Raw genomic sequence first — 13,407 nt, 5'->3', positions numbered from 1 at the left:
GGTCCTAATCATCCCCCGCCAGGACCTCTTCTAAAGCTGCGGTCAGTCTCTACAGAGGCAGTCGTGTTAGGATAAGTCATTAGGGTGGACCCCAAGCCACTGTGCTGGGTGTCCTAGTGAGAAGAGGGGATTTGGACAGATAGGCATGCATAGACACAGGGGGAAGATGGCATCTCCCAGCCAGGGAGGGATCCCTGGACCAGATCGTTCTGGCCTCTGGAACTGTGACGGTGCATTTCGTGCTTTAAGCCACCCTGTGTGTGGTGCTCTGTTTCCCTAGCACGCTACTGCAACAGGAGGAGAGCATTTGAACTCAGCCCTGAATGATGAGAAAAGCCACCCCCAACAGGATCTGTGGGAAGAGAATCTGCTGAAGGGGACAACAGCAGTACTAGTGGAGCGACCAGAACCCCATATATTCCCAGTTCATGGCTGTTGTTGCTCTGCCTGACAGCAAGCTACCTTCCTTGCAGGATGGGTGTGGTGACTTTTATAGAAAACGTTATTACCAACCAGCCATGCGGCAGCCACCCTACAGGAGATATTGTCTGCTCACCACATTGAGAATGCCAGTTGTGTGACCTCACCTGTTCCTGATGAAGGCGATCTCCAATAAGTGCTATTTCCACGCAGCCAAGACAAGGTATCATAGAAAGATAAAAGCACAAAATTTATCACGGGACTGAAAACAAAGAAGTTTTTAAGATAAAGGAAAACCCATTAATTAGTGTTCTATGACATCACCATCCTTACACCATAATATTTTATTTGATTTAGTGCTGTAGCAATAAAAAGTTAGCAATGAAATATTCACTTACTCGGCAAGGAAATTTATTGAAAAACAATCTTTGGGCATGTGTTTTATAAATCGTTGTTTGAGGCTTTTTTTCTTGATTATAGGACACAACACTCTGAGTAAATTCAGACGTTTTTTTTAAATTATTTATTTATTTATGATAGTCACAGAGAGAGAGAGAGAGAGGCAGAGACACAGGCAGAGGGAGAAGCAGGCTCCATGCACTGGGAGCCTGATGTGGGACTCGATCCTGGGTCTCCAGGATCGCGCCCTGGGCCAAAGGCAGGCGCTAAACCGCTGCGCCACCCAGGGATCCCTCAGACGTCTTTTTAAAATGCTTCTTGAATACAACAATTTTATTGAGATGTAATTCATGTAAGAAGCCTTCATGCATTCATTTGTTTAAAGCGTAAATTCATTCAAAGTGTACAATTCAGGAGCTTTTAGCATGTTCCCAAGTTGTGAGCCATCAGCATTGTCAATTTTAGGAAATTTTCATCACCCCAGAAAGAAATCCTGGACACATCTGCAGTCACTGTTTTTTCCCAGTGTTCCCTGGCCATGCCAAGCCCAGCCTGAGGCAAACACCTCAGATTTACCTCCTCCAACACTGCATATAAAGGGAATCTGACAACATGTGGGCTTTTATGACTTGCTTCTGTCACCAACATAATGTTTTCATGTTGCAGGACGTGTCAGGACCTCCTTTGTATTGGTAAACATGCCATTGCACGTATACACTGCACTTCTATATCTTCTCACCAGTTCATGGACATTTGGGCTGTGTCCATTGCTTGGCCATGATGGATAATGCTGCTGTGAACATTTGCACACAAGTGTTTGCTTGACCATATAGTTCCATTTCTCTTGGGTCTACACCCAGGAGTGGAGTTGCTGGATCCCATGGGAACTCTGTTTAACCCTTTGAGGAGGAGCCACACTGTTTTCCAAAGTGACCTCACCATCTCATATCCCACAACAGGGCATGTGGAGGCTCCAGTTTCTCCATATGCTCATCAACTTGTTACCATCTATTTGGTGATAGCCACCCTATGGTGTGTGATGTCATAATGTGCTGTGGATTTGACTTATAATTCTCTAAAGACGAATGATGTTGAGCATCTTTTCAGATGTTTATTGCTCTATTTGTATCTTCCTTGAAGAAACATCTTCTCAAATCTCTTGCTTGTGTTTAAATTGGGCTATCTTTCTCATTATTGAGTTGTAAGTGTTCTTTATATATTATAGATACAAGTCCCTTACCAGATAGATGCTTTACAAATATTTTCTCCCACTCCATGGGTTGTCTTTTCACTTTCTTAGTGATTTTCATTGAAGTTCAAAAGTTTAAAATTCTTATTAAGTCTAGAGTATCTGGGTTTTTTTGTTTGTGTTTTTTTTTTTTTTTTTTTTTTTTTTGGTGTTGCTGTTGTTTTTGCTTTGGGTGTCATATCTGAGAATGCTTGCCTAACTTAAGCACTCAAAGATTTACTCTTGTGTTTTCTTCTAGGAGTTTTTTTGGTTTAACTCTTACCTTGGGCTGATGATTCATTTTGAGTTCATTTTTGTGTATAGTCTAAGAAAAGGGTCCAAATTTATTTCTGTGCTTCTGTATGCTATCATTTTTATCCCAAACTTTAATAGAATTTTAATTTTTGTTCTTTCCAGCTCCCTAGTTTCTAAGGGCACCTGTTTTTTTATTTGGGATCATGGGGGTGTGGAATGCAGTCTTGAGCTCTGGGACATGTAGTTAAAACTACATATGAATCTTACTGATTCAGGGAGAGAGACCATCAACAATCTCAAATTTACCTGCAATGATAACTATGCCCAGAAATAAGCCTAAATTCTTCAGTACTGTTAGGTAATCCTCCTCACCACCCTTAATGAAGGAGATTTTATTATAGTCTCTATTTGACATCAGAGGAAACAGGCAAACAGCTGAGAGATTGTGACATATACTCGAGATCATACAACTAGTGGAGTTGACCCACTAGTTGGATTCCAACTAGTTGGAATCTCCAGTGTGGAGATTAGGGGCACCAACTCCTGTGCAGTCAAAAATCTGCATTTAACTTTTGACTCCCCCAAAATGTAAGTACTAATAACTTAGTGTTGATCAGAAGCCTTACTAATAATGTGTAACAGTCATTGAACACATCCTTTGTATGTTGTATGTAGTATATACTGTATTTTTACCCTAAAGTAATTTAGAAAAAAGGAAAATGTCAAGAAAATCATCAGGAGGGGAAAATTCACAGTCCTATAGCATATTTGTCAAAAAGAAAATGCATGTGTAAGTGGACTTGCACAGTTCAAAGCCCTGTTGTTCAAGGGTCAGCTGTGTAAAAGAACCAGGATTCAGACCCAGGTACAATAGCTTCAGGCTTGCACTTTAAGAAAATTATTATTATTTCTTGATTTTTTTAAAAGTTTAAGACCCATAGAAGAACTGAAAGAATGGTATACTGAGTAGCTATATACACTTCACCTATACTCACCTCCTTGTTCCATCTCCCCCACCCCCCCCACACACACGTGTTCATAAGATACCTAAAATTTAAATCCTATTACCTAGGGTCTTCCTGACCCCCTCTGTCTCATATTTACATTCCCTTATCCCACAGCCATACCCTGGTTCCCAAAAATGTGGTCAAAGAACATACTTTTATATGATTTCAGTCTTTCTATATTTATTGAGTATTATTTATTTGGATTCATCATATGATATGTCCTGGAGAAGGAACCATGTATACTTGGGAAGAACATGTCTCCTATAGCCATTGGCAGGGGGTGTCCTGTAAATATCAGGTCAGTTGGTTGGTGCTGTCAGGCCTTCTGTCTCCTGAATGGTGTCTGTCCATTTGTTCTACCAGTTATTGAGAGTGGAGTATTGAGATGTCTAGTTATCATCATTAAATTGCCTATTTCTCCTTTCAATTCTGTCAGTTTTTGCTTCAGGTATTGTGGAGTTCTGTCCTAGGTGTGTGATTTTTATGATTTTTTTTATGATTTTAATGTTTGCTTTCCTGATGTATTGATCCTTTTATTATTGTGGGATGCCCCTCTTTGTCTCCAGTAACAGTTCTTGTCCTAAAGGCCATTTTGTCTGATGTAAAAATATAGCCAGGGCAGCTCTGTGGTTACAGTTTACAGGTACATTTTTTCTTCCTTTTACGTTCAAATTCTTGTGTCTTTGAATCCAAAGTGTATCCCTTGTAGGGAGTGAATACAGTTGAGTCTTGCTGGTTTTTTTTTTTTTTTTTTTTAACCAAGTCTGATAATTTCTGCCTTTTGAGAGTGGTGTTTAGTCCATTCACGTATAATGTTTTATACGTGACTGAAATGATTGGTTTCCATGATTTTTTTATGTGCTTCTGAATTCTGTTTACTACTATTTTCTTTAGGATTTTTATGGAGAGCTTTAAACATGAGATTGGCCTGTGCCTTCCTTTCCTGTGCCATCTGTCTCATGCTTGGGTTTATTGTTGAACTTGTTTCATAACAATTATTTGGAATGTTTCTTTCCTTTTTTGTGATCTGGAGCAGTTCCTGCAGTACTAGGATGATACAGTCTGATGATTTTCTAGAATTCTCTTGTGACATCGTTGAGATGATCCTTTTGTTGTACATGGTTTCCTCGATAACTTCTGTTTCTCTTATAGGATTTGATCTGTTTAAGCATTTGTTTCTACCAGGGTTAATTTTTTTTAAAAGAAGTATTTTTCCTGGTAACTACCCACTTCAGCTAGGTTTTCAAATTTATTTGCAAAGATTTCTATGAATATCCTCCCATGACTTTAAAATTCTTCTGTGTTTCAGTGATCTGTTTCCCCTTGCTCTGTTTTGTTTTGCCTTCCCCTTTCTTCTGATCAGGGTAGCTAGTGACTTCTTTATTTCATTGACTTTTTTTCAAAGACTCTGCATTTAGATATATCATTTCCTTTGTTTTTGCTTTCTGTTTCTTTAATTGCTGCGTTTATTATTGCTTTCCTTCTACTTCCTTTGGTTGATTTGTTGTTTTCTCTTTATGGCCTTTTGAGTCAAGCAAGGTGCCCCCTACTAGGCAATACTACATCATTATCCCCCTTCAACCAATGGGTCCCATCGCCTAAGCCTCCTGCATCCTGCTATTTGCCGATTGATAACAAATATTTGTCCAACAAGTGGACAGTGAATGGACAGTGCTCAGTGGTGCGCAGCCTTTCATGTAGGAAGGGTCCTCAATGAGCACTGGTTGAATGGATATACAAGGGAGTCTATATAGGAGAGATGATGATAAGATCTTCTTTGCCTGAGACAGAAATTTAAACTCTGTTATCCCTCAGGATCAGCCAATCCTGTGATGATCTGGTCATTGTTTTTATAAATCCACATTTGTCTCTCTCTACATCTACATTTCTAGATAGCTCCACTCAATCTGTGTCTGCCACAGATTCTTCTCAAATATTCTGGTGCTTATCCCAAATCAGGGGTCAAATGTACCATTGGAGTATGAAAATACTATGGGACCCACCTGGAGGAGGGACACGAAATGGGGCTCACCATGTGCCCTGACATGCCAATCACCCTCTTTCTGAGCTCTGCCCTGACCTGAGATGGTGGGTGAGATAGGACAATGCCAGAGGTCTCATCCATATGGGGGGTGTGGCAGTTAGCTGACAAATGTCTAGAAATGAAATCACAGTGTGATGTGCTAGTTTAACGAGCCAGAGACCTGCACCGTGTAACAAGCAGAGAGACAAGCCATATGACTCGTAGCATCACTCACCATAATTATGTTATGGCCTCGTAACTGATGTAGTGGATGTACTAGTCAGCTTATGCCACAAACCACATAATGGTATTTGTGCAAAATGACATCGAATTTTTCATGTGCTGTGGAGAGGAAAGTTTAGTTCCTTATTCCCAAATGATGCAACCAAGACCCAGTGAGATATCCAGGACCCCCTCGGTGTACTTGCTGCTTCACTGGTTCTTGAGCTGAACAGTAGGATTATGGGAGGAACTTTCACAGTTGCCTGACTGTGGGCAGAGCAAAGCAGGGTGGGGTAGGGTGGAGTGGGGTGGAACAGGGGCCAGGGCAGGGTTCCTCATCATTCCAAGTGAAAGTGCTGCACTCAGGGGCTGACAACCACTGTGTGAACCCGGAGCAAAGATAATAAGACCAAGATCTTAATTCCAAACCAAGGAAGGCCTCTTGATCCCTGGCCCTGTGCCATCTTCCAGGACTCCAGACTGTACCTGCAGTGTATCAGAACCCCAGGGAGCCCAACCAGGGGTCCGTAAGCACTTGTGACTCTAGAGCTGGGATGTGACCATTTCGGGTTACTTTTCCCCTCTGCTACCAAGGTGCCTCGTTCCTGAGTGTGAATAACCACTAAAGATTCTGCTCTTGACCCTACAAAATGAAAATGGAAAATCTGACTTGGAGACTTTCCATGCCTTCCCAACACCAACAGGAGAGCCTGACAGAGAGAGACCCACCACTGCACTGGGGAAGCAGATGGGTGGCTGGGGAGGAGCAGGACAATGGGGCTCTAGTCCTTCATCAGGCCAGCTCTTCCACTCTCCCCGATGGTGGGAACAGAATAGCCTCAGAGACGTGCTGAAAGAGAAAGGTGTTGCTAGCTCCCGCATTCTCTAGGGCCTGGATCTTAAACTCAAAGTAGACTGGGACGATATAGATGATGAAGAACCAGGAAACCAGGGAGCCTACCAAGACGGCAGCCGCTGGTTAAGATGGCCACGCTGGACGACATTGCCATAGATGCTCCTGGGGCATCAGCTCCACGCTATTTATTGAGCATCTGCTGTGTGTCACACTGTGCTCTGGGTGCTCTGGTGTTGCTGGCGTACCTGCCATAGGAAGGCCTCAGTGTCATAGAGCTTCCCACTGTGGCTGCAGTGGGGGAACTTTACATTTCTGAAAATCGAATGTCACCGTTTCATGACCAGATTTGTATTACATGAAAGTAGATGCCACAGACAGAATCAGAGTGCCTCAGACATACTTTAGTAGAGTAAAAGGGAGATTATCGATTAGCTGTTGATGTAAGCCAGTCCTGCCTGTGGACACCAAGTTACAAAGGGATGTCCTTCTCATCTGCTGAAGGGCACCTGCCACATGAGAGGTGAGTGGTCCCAGGCAGAAGCGGCCCCAGGAGGCTCCACGTAGGAGGCCAAAATAGACCCTTCCAGGTCAGGTTCCCCAACACGTAGGAGGAGAACCAAAGAGATGCTGCCTCGCCGGGGATGTAAGGCCAACTCTCCCCGCTATGCTCTTGGGCATTTTTCGAGACCTCGATGCCAGTTTGGGCTGGGCTGCAGATGCCGCATGCTGATCCCAGACCTTTGGGAATGGAATCTGCTCAGTGAATAATCGGTATGATCAATCATTCTCCTTCTTACTCTTGTCTGTGTGCCAAAGAGACCTGCTCGGTCCTCCTGTGCCATTCACGAGGCTTGTGCTGGGAGAAAATGACTCATTGGGGGAGTAATGAGGATAATTAATGATGTGTACTCCAAACTGTCACTGCACAAGTGTCAAGCGAACATTTGGAGAGAGGGGGTTTCTTTGTGACATTGCGGTAATTATGTCAGACAAAGTCTTGCAGTATAGAGATTTCCAGAATTTGCAACAGTACGTAATTAAAATGCAGTATGTACTTTGAAAATGGAGTGTTTAGATTGGGATATCGCTTTGATGAGCTGTATTTTCCATAATGTGCCAGAGGTCTGGCTGACATAGAAGTTATTTTCCCCCAAAATTGGCTCAATCTCTCCAGGGAAGCTCTTAATCACGACTGCCCACCTGTGTTCTCTCTCTCATATCCTCAGGCGATGGATCTGGAAGTCCCAGTGCTGGCCAGGAACATCCCCGGGAACGCGGCCGTGGTGAAGCATGAGGTCACAGGGCTGTTGTTCTCAGACCCTCAGGTAAGGATGGGGTCCCTGTGATCAGCTTATCTGGAATGGTTTTCATGGGCATTTCACTTGGAGACTCCGCGGTTCCCATGTTTTCACCAGTGCCCAGTGGTTCCCCCTCACATGATGGGAGCCCCAAGTGTGGCGCGTGTCCGCTGTGGCCACAAGGGTGGACACGTGATTCAGAAAAACCTAGAACAGAAACTCAAACACAAGACCTGCGCCTGTTCCTGATTCTGCCTCCAACGTGCGACATGGCCTTGAACAAGTCAGGTCACTTCTGAGCTGCTTGGATTTCTGATCCAAAGCGGGTGCTCCTCAGATACAATCTTCTATTTCTAGCAACCTACTGGTTTTCAGAAGATTGCCACATATCTGATCACTGCAATGCCTCCAAACAGCGTGCAGAATAAGCTGAGTACTCGTGCATATGCACGCACCTACACGTGTATTTGAAAGTAACATATAGGATGGTGCAGCTGAGAGTGGACACAGCCTGGGCACGTGTGTGCATAGGACCTCGAGGAAGCATGTGGGGGTCCCGAGTGTGCCTGTGCATGTCTGCCTACAGTTGAACCCCCAGGGACTGCTTGCAGGGCATGTGGCCTGGCCTGAGTCTCCAAGCTCTGTTTTCTCCTCCGGACAAGCGGAGCTCATTGGCCCTCTGCCTCCTGGAAGTGTGACAGAGGCTGAAGGAGGGATACACCAGACTGAGTGTGTTCATGGCACGCGGCCAGAGCTCTGGACCTGCTGTCACCACAGGAGAGGCACCGCTGCAGCCCGTGCCTTGTGTCAGGCAGCAGTAAAGAAGACTCTTAGCCCCAAGTCTTGTTCTTTAAGTCTTTGAAAATTAGGTTCTACCTACCAGCGTCTTTATTAAAGCACATATCATATTCAGGAATACAGGGATTTATACTTAAAAAATTATAGTCAAGTCAAATATTTGAAAATTCAGGTTTCAGATTTCCTATGGCAGATGCTTAATCCAAGAGAGCTTTCTGTTTCCCTTGCTACAACCACGGCTCACCTGTTTTCACGGCTGCCTGGCGTGCTAGCTCCCCCGGGGGGCCGACCGCAGCAGCAAAGGGGGCCTAACCACTAATGCCTTCCCTCTCTGCAGCAACACCTACCAGCCAAAGCAGTATCAGGACAGGGAGACTTTGTAGTAGTTACTTGTCTCTTCTCCAAACAAAGGTTTATTGCTTTGAACCACATTCTGGATCTCTGGAATCAACGCCAGCCAAGCTTTTAGGTCAGACAGTAGTGTCTCCACCCTGGTAAAGGCACTTTATTTTCATCTCTCCAAACTCAACAGCTATTTATTTCATAGCTCAATTTCAGAGCTCTCTAAGTGGTCAGTGAGTGTCTGAACATGAGGACAGAAGCATTTTGGCTTTCTTATTTCACAGAGCTTCCAGCAAGCGATTCCTTCTGACATTTGCAAATCAGTGTCCCACCGCTGACAGGCTCGTGTCAGCTCTGCTCGCAGACGTGCTGCAGCACACGCAGAGCTAAGTCTAGGATTTATCTCGATTCCAACATCTCAACATTGGTTTCACAAAGGATGTTTAAAAAAAAATAAAAAAGAACACTTTAGATTTCACATGGGGAGAAGGTTGTGTTTTCTAACACACTTTAAAAAGTGCGCTAGACGTGGCTGTCACACCCGGCTTTGTTTTGTCTGCTTTATGGTATCGACGAGACTTAATCAAGCGCAGGGTGGGAGCTCGCCTCAGAAACCTAAAATGCATTTTCAAGAAGCCAGCAAGTGTGGTTCTAGTCCTCTCATGGAGAGGGGCTCAGGTGGCATTAGCCCCTGGCTGGTTGCCAGAGGGTGCAAGATTTATTTCAAATCTGTATTCAGATATGCATCAGAAGCAGCATTTCACCTGTTAAGAGGGATCTTGTGCACCGGTGCCAGCCTGCTGAAGTTGGTGTATAGTGTAAACTGAGAGTGCGGCCCAGGCTGAGCTAGCTCTGAGTGAGCTCTCTGTGCCTGATGGAGAGGCTGCAGCAACCTGACGGGAAGAGGTGAGGTCGCCAATTGCTGTCTCATGTGCTAGACCCCGGTCACCCAGCCTTCAAACAGCAAACAAATTTCACAAAGCCTTTGCCTGAAGGATGTCAGGGGTTGTCAAAGGGCATCGCTTAACTTCTAGTTTATTTGGTGAACTTTTGTATAAAACTAAACCAGGGCAGCCCAGGTGGCTCCGCGGTTTAGCGCCGCCTTCAGCCCAGGGCCTGATCCTGGGGTCCCGGGATCCAGTCCCACATCAGGCTCCCTGCACGGGGCTTGCTTCTCCCTCTGCCTGTGTCTCTGCCTCTCTCTCCCTCTCATGAATAAATAAGTAAAATCATAAATAAATAAAATCATAAATAAATAAATAAATAAATAAATAAATAAATAAATAAATAAATAAAACCAGCAGTGGGAGCAGACCCGTGACCTGCCACCTGAGAGCGCAGCCGTACTCTGGCGTCCCCGCCCCGGCCCTCGCCCTCTGTTGCCCTTCCTGGAGCCCTGTCTTCAGGATCTCTGAGAGCCTGTACATCCTGGGCCATGGCTCCGGTTCGGGGCCAAGCTGGCCGTGTGTGCGGGTGCTGTGTCCCAGAGCCCCCCGCGGCCCTTAGGTCTGGCCACAGAGAGTAAAAGCTCAGAGTGGCGGCAGATACCAGCTTAATACCTTGGTCAGTCCCGAAGGCAGGAGGGGAGGGGCGTATGATAAGTAAGTGTGGCCTCGGTGTTGGGAGGCAGGAAACAGAAAAGAAGCGGGTTTGAGGCCCACTGGCGCGTGCTGTCTTGTCTGGGGGCGCCGGGGGAGCCAGGGGCCTGCACAGTGCCCACTGCCGGCTGCTCTGGGGACACAGCCCTTGCTGAGCGTGAGGAGAGGCTGGAATTCACCAATTTGTAAATGTCGATAATTCAGTCGGTTATTGGTTTAAATACTCTATGGCCTATCCAAACACTCAGGGGAAGGAAGATTTGCCAGGCAGGCCACCAGACAGATGTCTGCTCGGGATGAGGGCTGTGCCTTCTCTGAAGGAGCAGGGGATGAGACTGTCACCCACAGGAGTGACATTCCCAGTGAGGTCGTGTCCAATAGCATCTTCCTAGGCTCGGGACCACATCTTGTCCTCCAGACAGAAGACAAGGCGAGGGGTCCTCGGGCAACGTCAGAAGTGGAGGGGGCCCGACTGTAGGTCTCCGCAGCCAGAAAGAGGAGTTTGGGCTTGGCACGACAGGACCAGAGTGGTGTGTTCTGTCCGTCTCGGAGACAAGGCAGGTGAATCCGCTCCCGCCACACACCAGGAGGGTTAGGCAGAGAACTTTGCTCAAGGCCCCGCTGTGTGGCAGGCATTGTGCTGTGCTGGGTTCTGCAGGTAAGAGCTGAGGGGAGAGGCTCAGGGCCTCCGGGGCCTACAGTGTCAGCAGGTGCTTCCAGGCTAGGGCAGCCCAGCCTCTCCACCGTCCTCAGCTCCACAGGCACCACTCCCAATGGGATGTTGGCCCCCTGCGGCTTTGTAGGGCTTGAATCCTGGGACTCACACAAGGTCTGCCCGGCGAGGATGAGGCCCGCCTCAAAGGAAGCAGGGAAGGGCTCTCACAGCAGGCAGATCCCCGTGTACTGAAGCTGGGGCGTGGGGACGTGCGGCTCGGGAGCTAGGGGGAGCACAGTGCGGCACGCGGGCCCCGCAGGGAGTGGCAGAAATGAACGAGAACTCACATGTAAGGTGTACAGGACACGGGACTAGGTGGGCATGGTTCTGAAGCGGCCCTCACAGTCCCCACGTCTTGGTGATAGGCTGTCATCTTTTTACATCACCCAGACATTTTTTTAATAGAAAAATCAACAACATAGCAATTAAATTAAAAAGTATCCATTATTGGCTATTTGGAAACAACCTCATATTTTTCCAGGACGCATTTTCTAGGACCCATCTGGACGGTCAACCAGGCCCTTTGGTTTCATGGTGCATCACCAGCTGTTCTGCGTCCACTGCCACTGCTCTCAGCCGAAGCCACGGGTGGCGATTCCATCCTTGTCTTTGTTCTCATGGACATAGGGCCAGTGCACTCCTTCTCCCCAGGGTACCCGCACACCAGAGGTAGAGTGTGCTTGTCAGAGCAGAGCAATTGCTTGAGCAGGGAGGGCACATGACCCAGACGGCTTGGTTATGTGCCATCTAGGGGCTCCTGCTTTGCCGCGGCCATTCTCAGAGCTGGTGGTCCATGAGAACCATGGCTTGGAGCCACTACTGGCACCTGCAGGCATGGCTGGTGGCTGAGGTCAGAGGCAGGGCGAGCCGTGCCCACAACTAACAGGGCAGTGTGTGGACGGACATTCGTGTGGCCAAGGAGGGCAGCCACCAGCTGAGGTGCAACTGTCACCCTCTGTGGAGGGTTTGTGGCCCAGGTAGCCTCCCCCAGCCTCAGCAGGGCAATGCTGACCAGGAGCCTTTGCTGCAAAGCCCCCTGGGCGGCCTCCCAAAGCCCACTTCCTGAGGTGACCTCTTTCAGTTAACCCCATGTTATCCCGTGTCCCCGTAGCACAGCCAAGATGACTTCCTGGCAGATTTACTTCTACATTTCTCGAGGGCTTTGCTCTTTCTCTCTGACCTTCTGAGCCCCCGACCTGGCTGTGTCACTCTGCCCTCTGGAACCTTCTCAGGGCCAGCTCTCCTCCCACCGCATTCCCTCACATTCTGGTCTTTGCTTGCCAAGACTGGAGGAGGAGCACATGGGCCCAGAGCTGAACCGTCCAGTGTCGTTCCATCCTGGCCGCTTACTGCTCCCTTTGCGGCCCTGGGCCCGGTTCCTGAACCTCTCTCTGCTCCTGTTTCTGTCTGAGGAAGGAGTCATGGGGATAGCACACAGTCCCAGTCCCTTTCTTCAACTGCAAAATCCAAAATGCGCTTGAAAAACAATTTGATTTTTTGGGAGTTTGGTGCCAAAACTGACTTGGCAGCAAAGTCGTATCTGAGCTGATGCAAAGTTATCTGTGGCTGTTTGTCCTGCTTTGTGTGACTATTCATACGTTTTGATTTGGAAATTGTGGTGTGTTGCATATGGGGCGCTGCTTAGAGCCACCATGGGGCCTACGGTAATGAGAGAGGGCATGAACCCCATCATGAGATCCCCCAGATCCTGGATTCTGAACGTGAGCTGCTCCCTGGCGGTAAGCATGTGACAGATGCTGGCTGTATGCTGATCTGTGGCCAGTCCAGCCCCGCTGGAGGCTCCAGGCCACACACCAGCTGCCCTCGGCAGAAAGCGTGTGAGGGCAGGCTCGTACCTCTCCTGGGCTTTCTCCTTGACTCGGGAGCAAAAGAGAAGTGGAAGGGCATGAACCTTCCCAGCATGCCGGTCACAGCCGAGGACTGTCCCGTCCCAAGCAGCCCAGAACGGGGGTCAGGACATGCACCCAGGCGCCTTGCGCTCTGCCCCTCGCTCCTGGGCCTCGTGGGTTCAGGGACCTGGTCTGTGGGCTGCCTAGCTGGGTGTGAGCCAGGTGCCCTCCTACAGGATAGCCTGAGCTTTAGGGCTGTTTCTTAGCATCCCCAGCCTGAAGCTGTTTTTATACAGTGGATTTTAGCTTCTGTTGGACAAGAGGGTCCATACAACTTCCAGAGGTGGTTGGAATGGAATGTTCCCCAAAACCATCCCTGTTGAGAGCCACGTCCAG

The 13,407-nt window shown here is 47.5% G+C and overlaps 1 protein-coding gene across 6 annotated transcripts in view; it reads left to right on the top strand.

Annotated features, from left to right (window-relative positions):
* Positions 1 to 13,407, top strand: part of GLT1D1 (glycosyltransferase 1 domain containing 1) — an 86,953-nt gene that overhangs the window by 70,570 nt on the left and 2,976 nt on the right. For 4 of the 6 annotated variants that reach the window (XM_072802145.1, XM_072802140.1, XM_072802146.1 and 1 more), the window contains one exon: positions 7,637 to 7,735. In XM_072802145.1, the coding sequence (XP_072658246.1) occupies positions 7,637 to 7,735 (99 nt within the window). Of the gene's footprint in view, positions 1 to 280; positions 454 to 473; positions 644 to 7,636; positions 7,736 to 13,407 lie in introns of those variants that run through there. The other 2 variants (XR_012019089.1, XM_072802142.1) reach the window with 2 other exon arrangements.

This window comes from Canis lupus, chromosome 27 (assembly GCF_048164855.1).
Source record: "Canis lupus baileyi chromosome 27, mCanLup2.hap1, whole genome shotgun sequence".
Classification (NCBI taxonomy): domain Eukaryota; kingdom Metazoa; phylum Chordata; class Mammalia; order Carnivora; family Canidae; genus Canis; species Canis lupus.
This window is presented reverse-complemented; position numbering and strand designations above follow the sequence as displayed.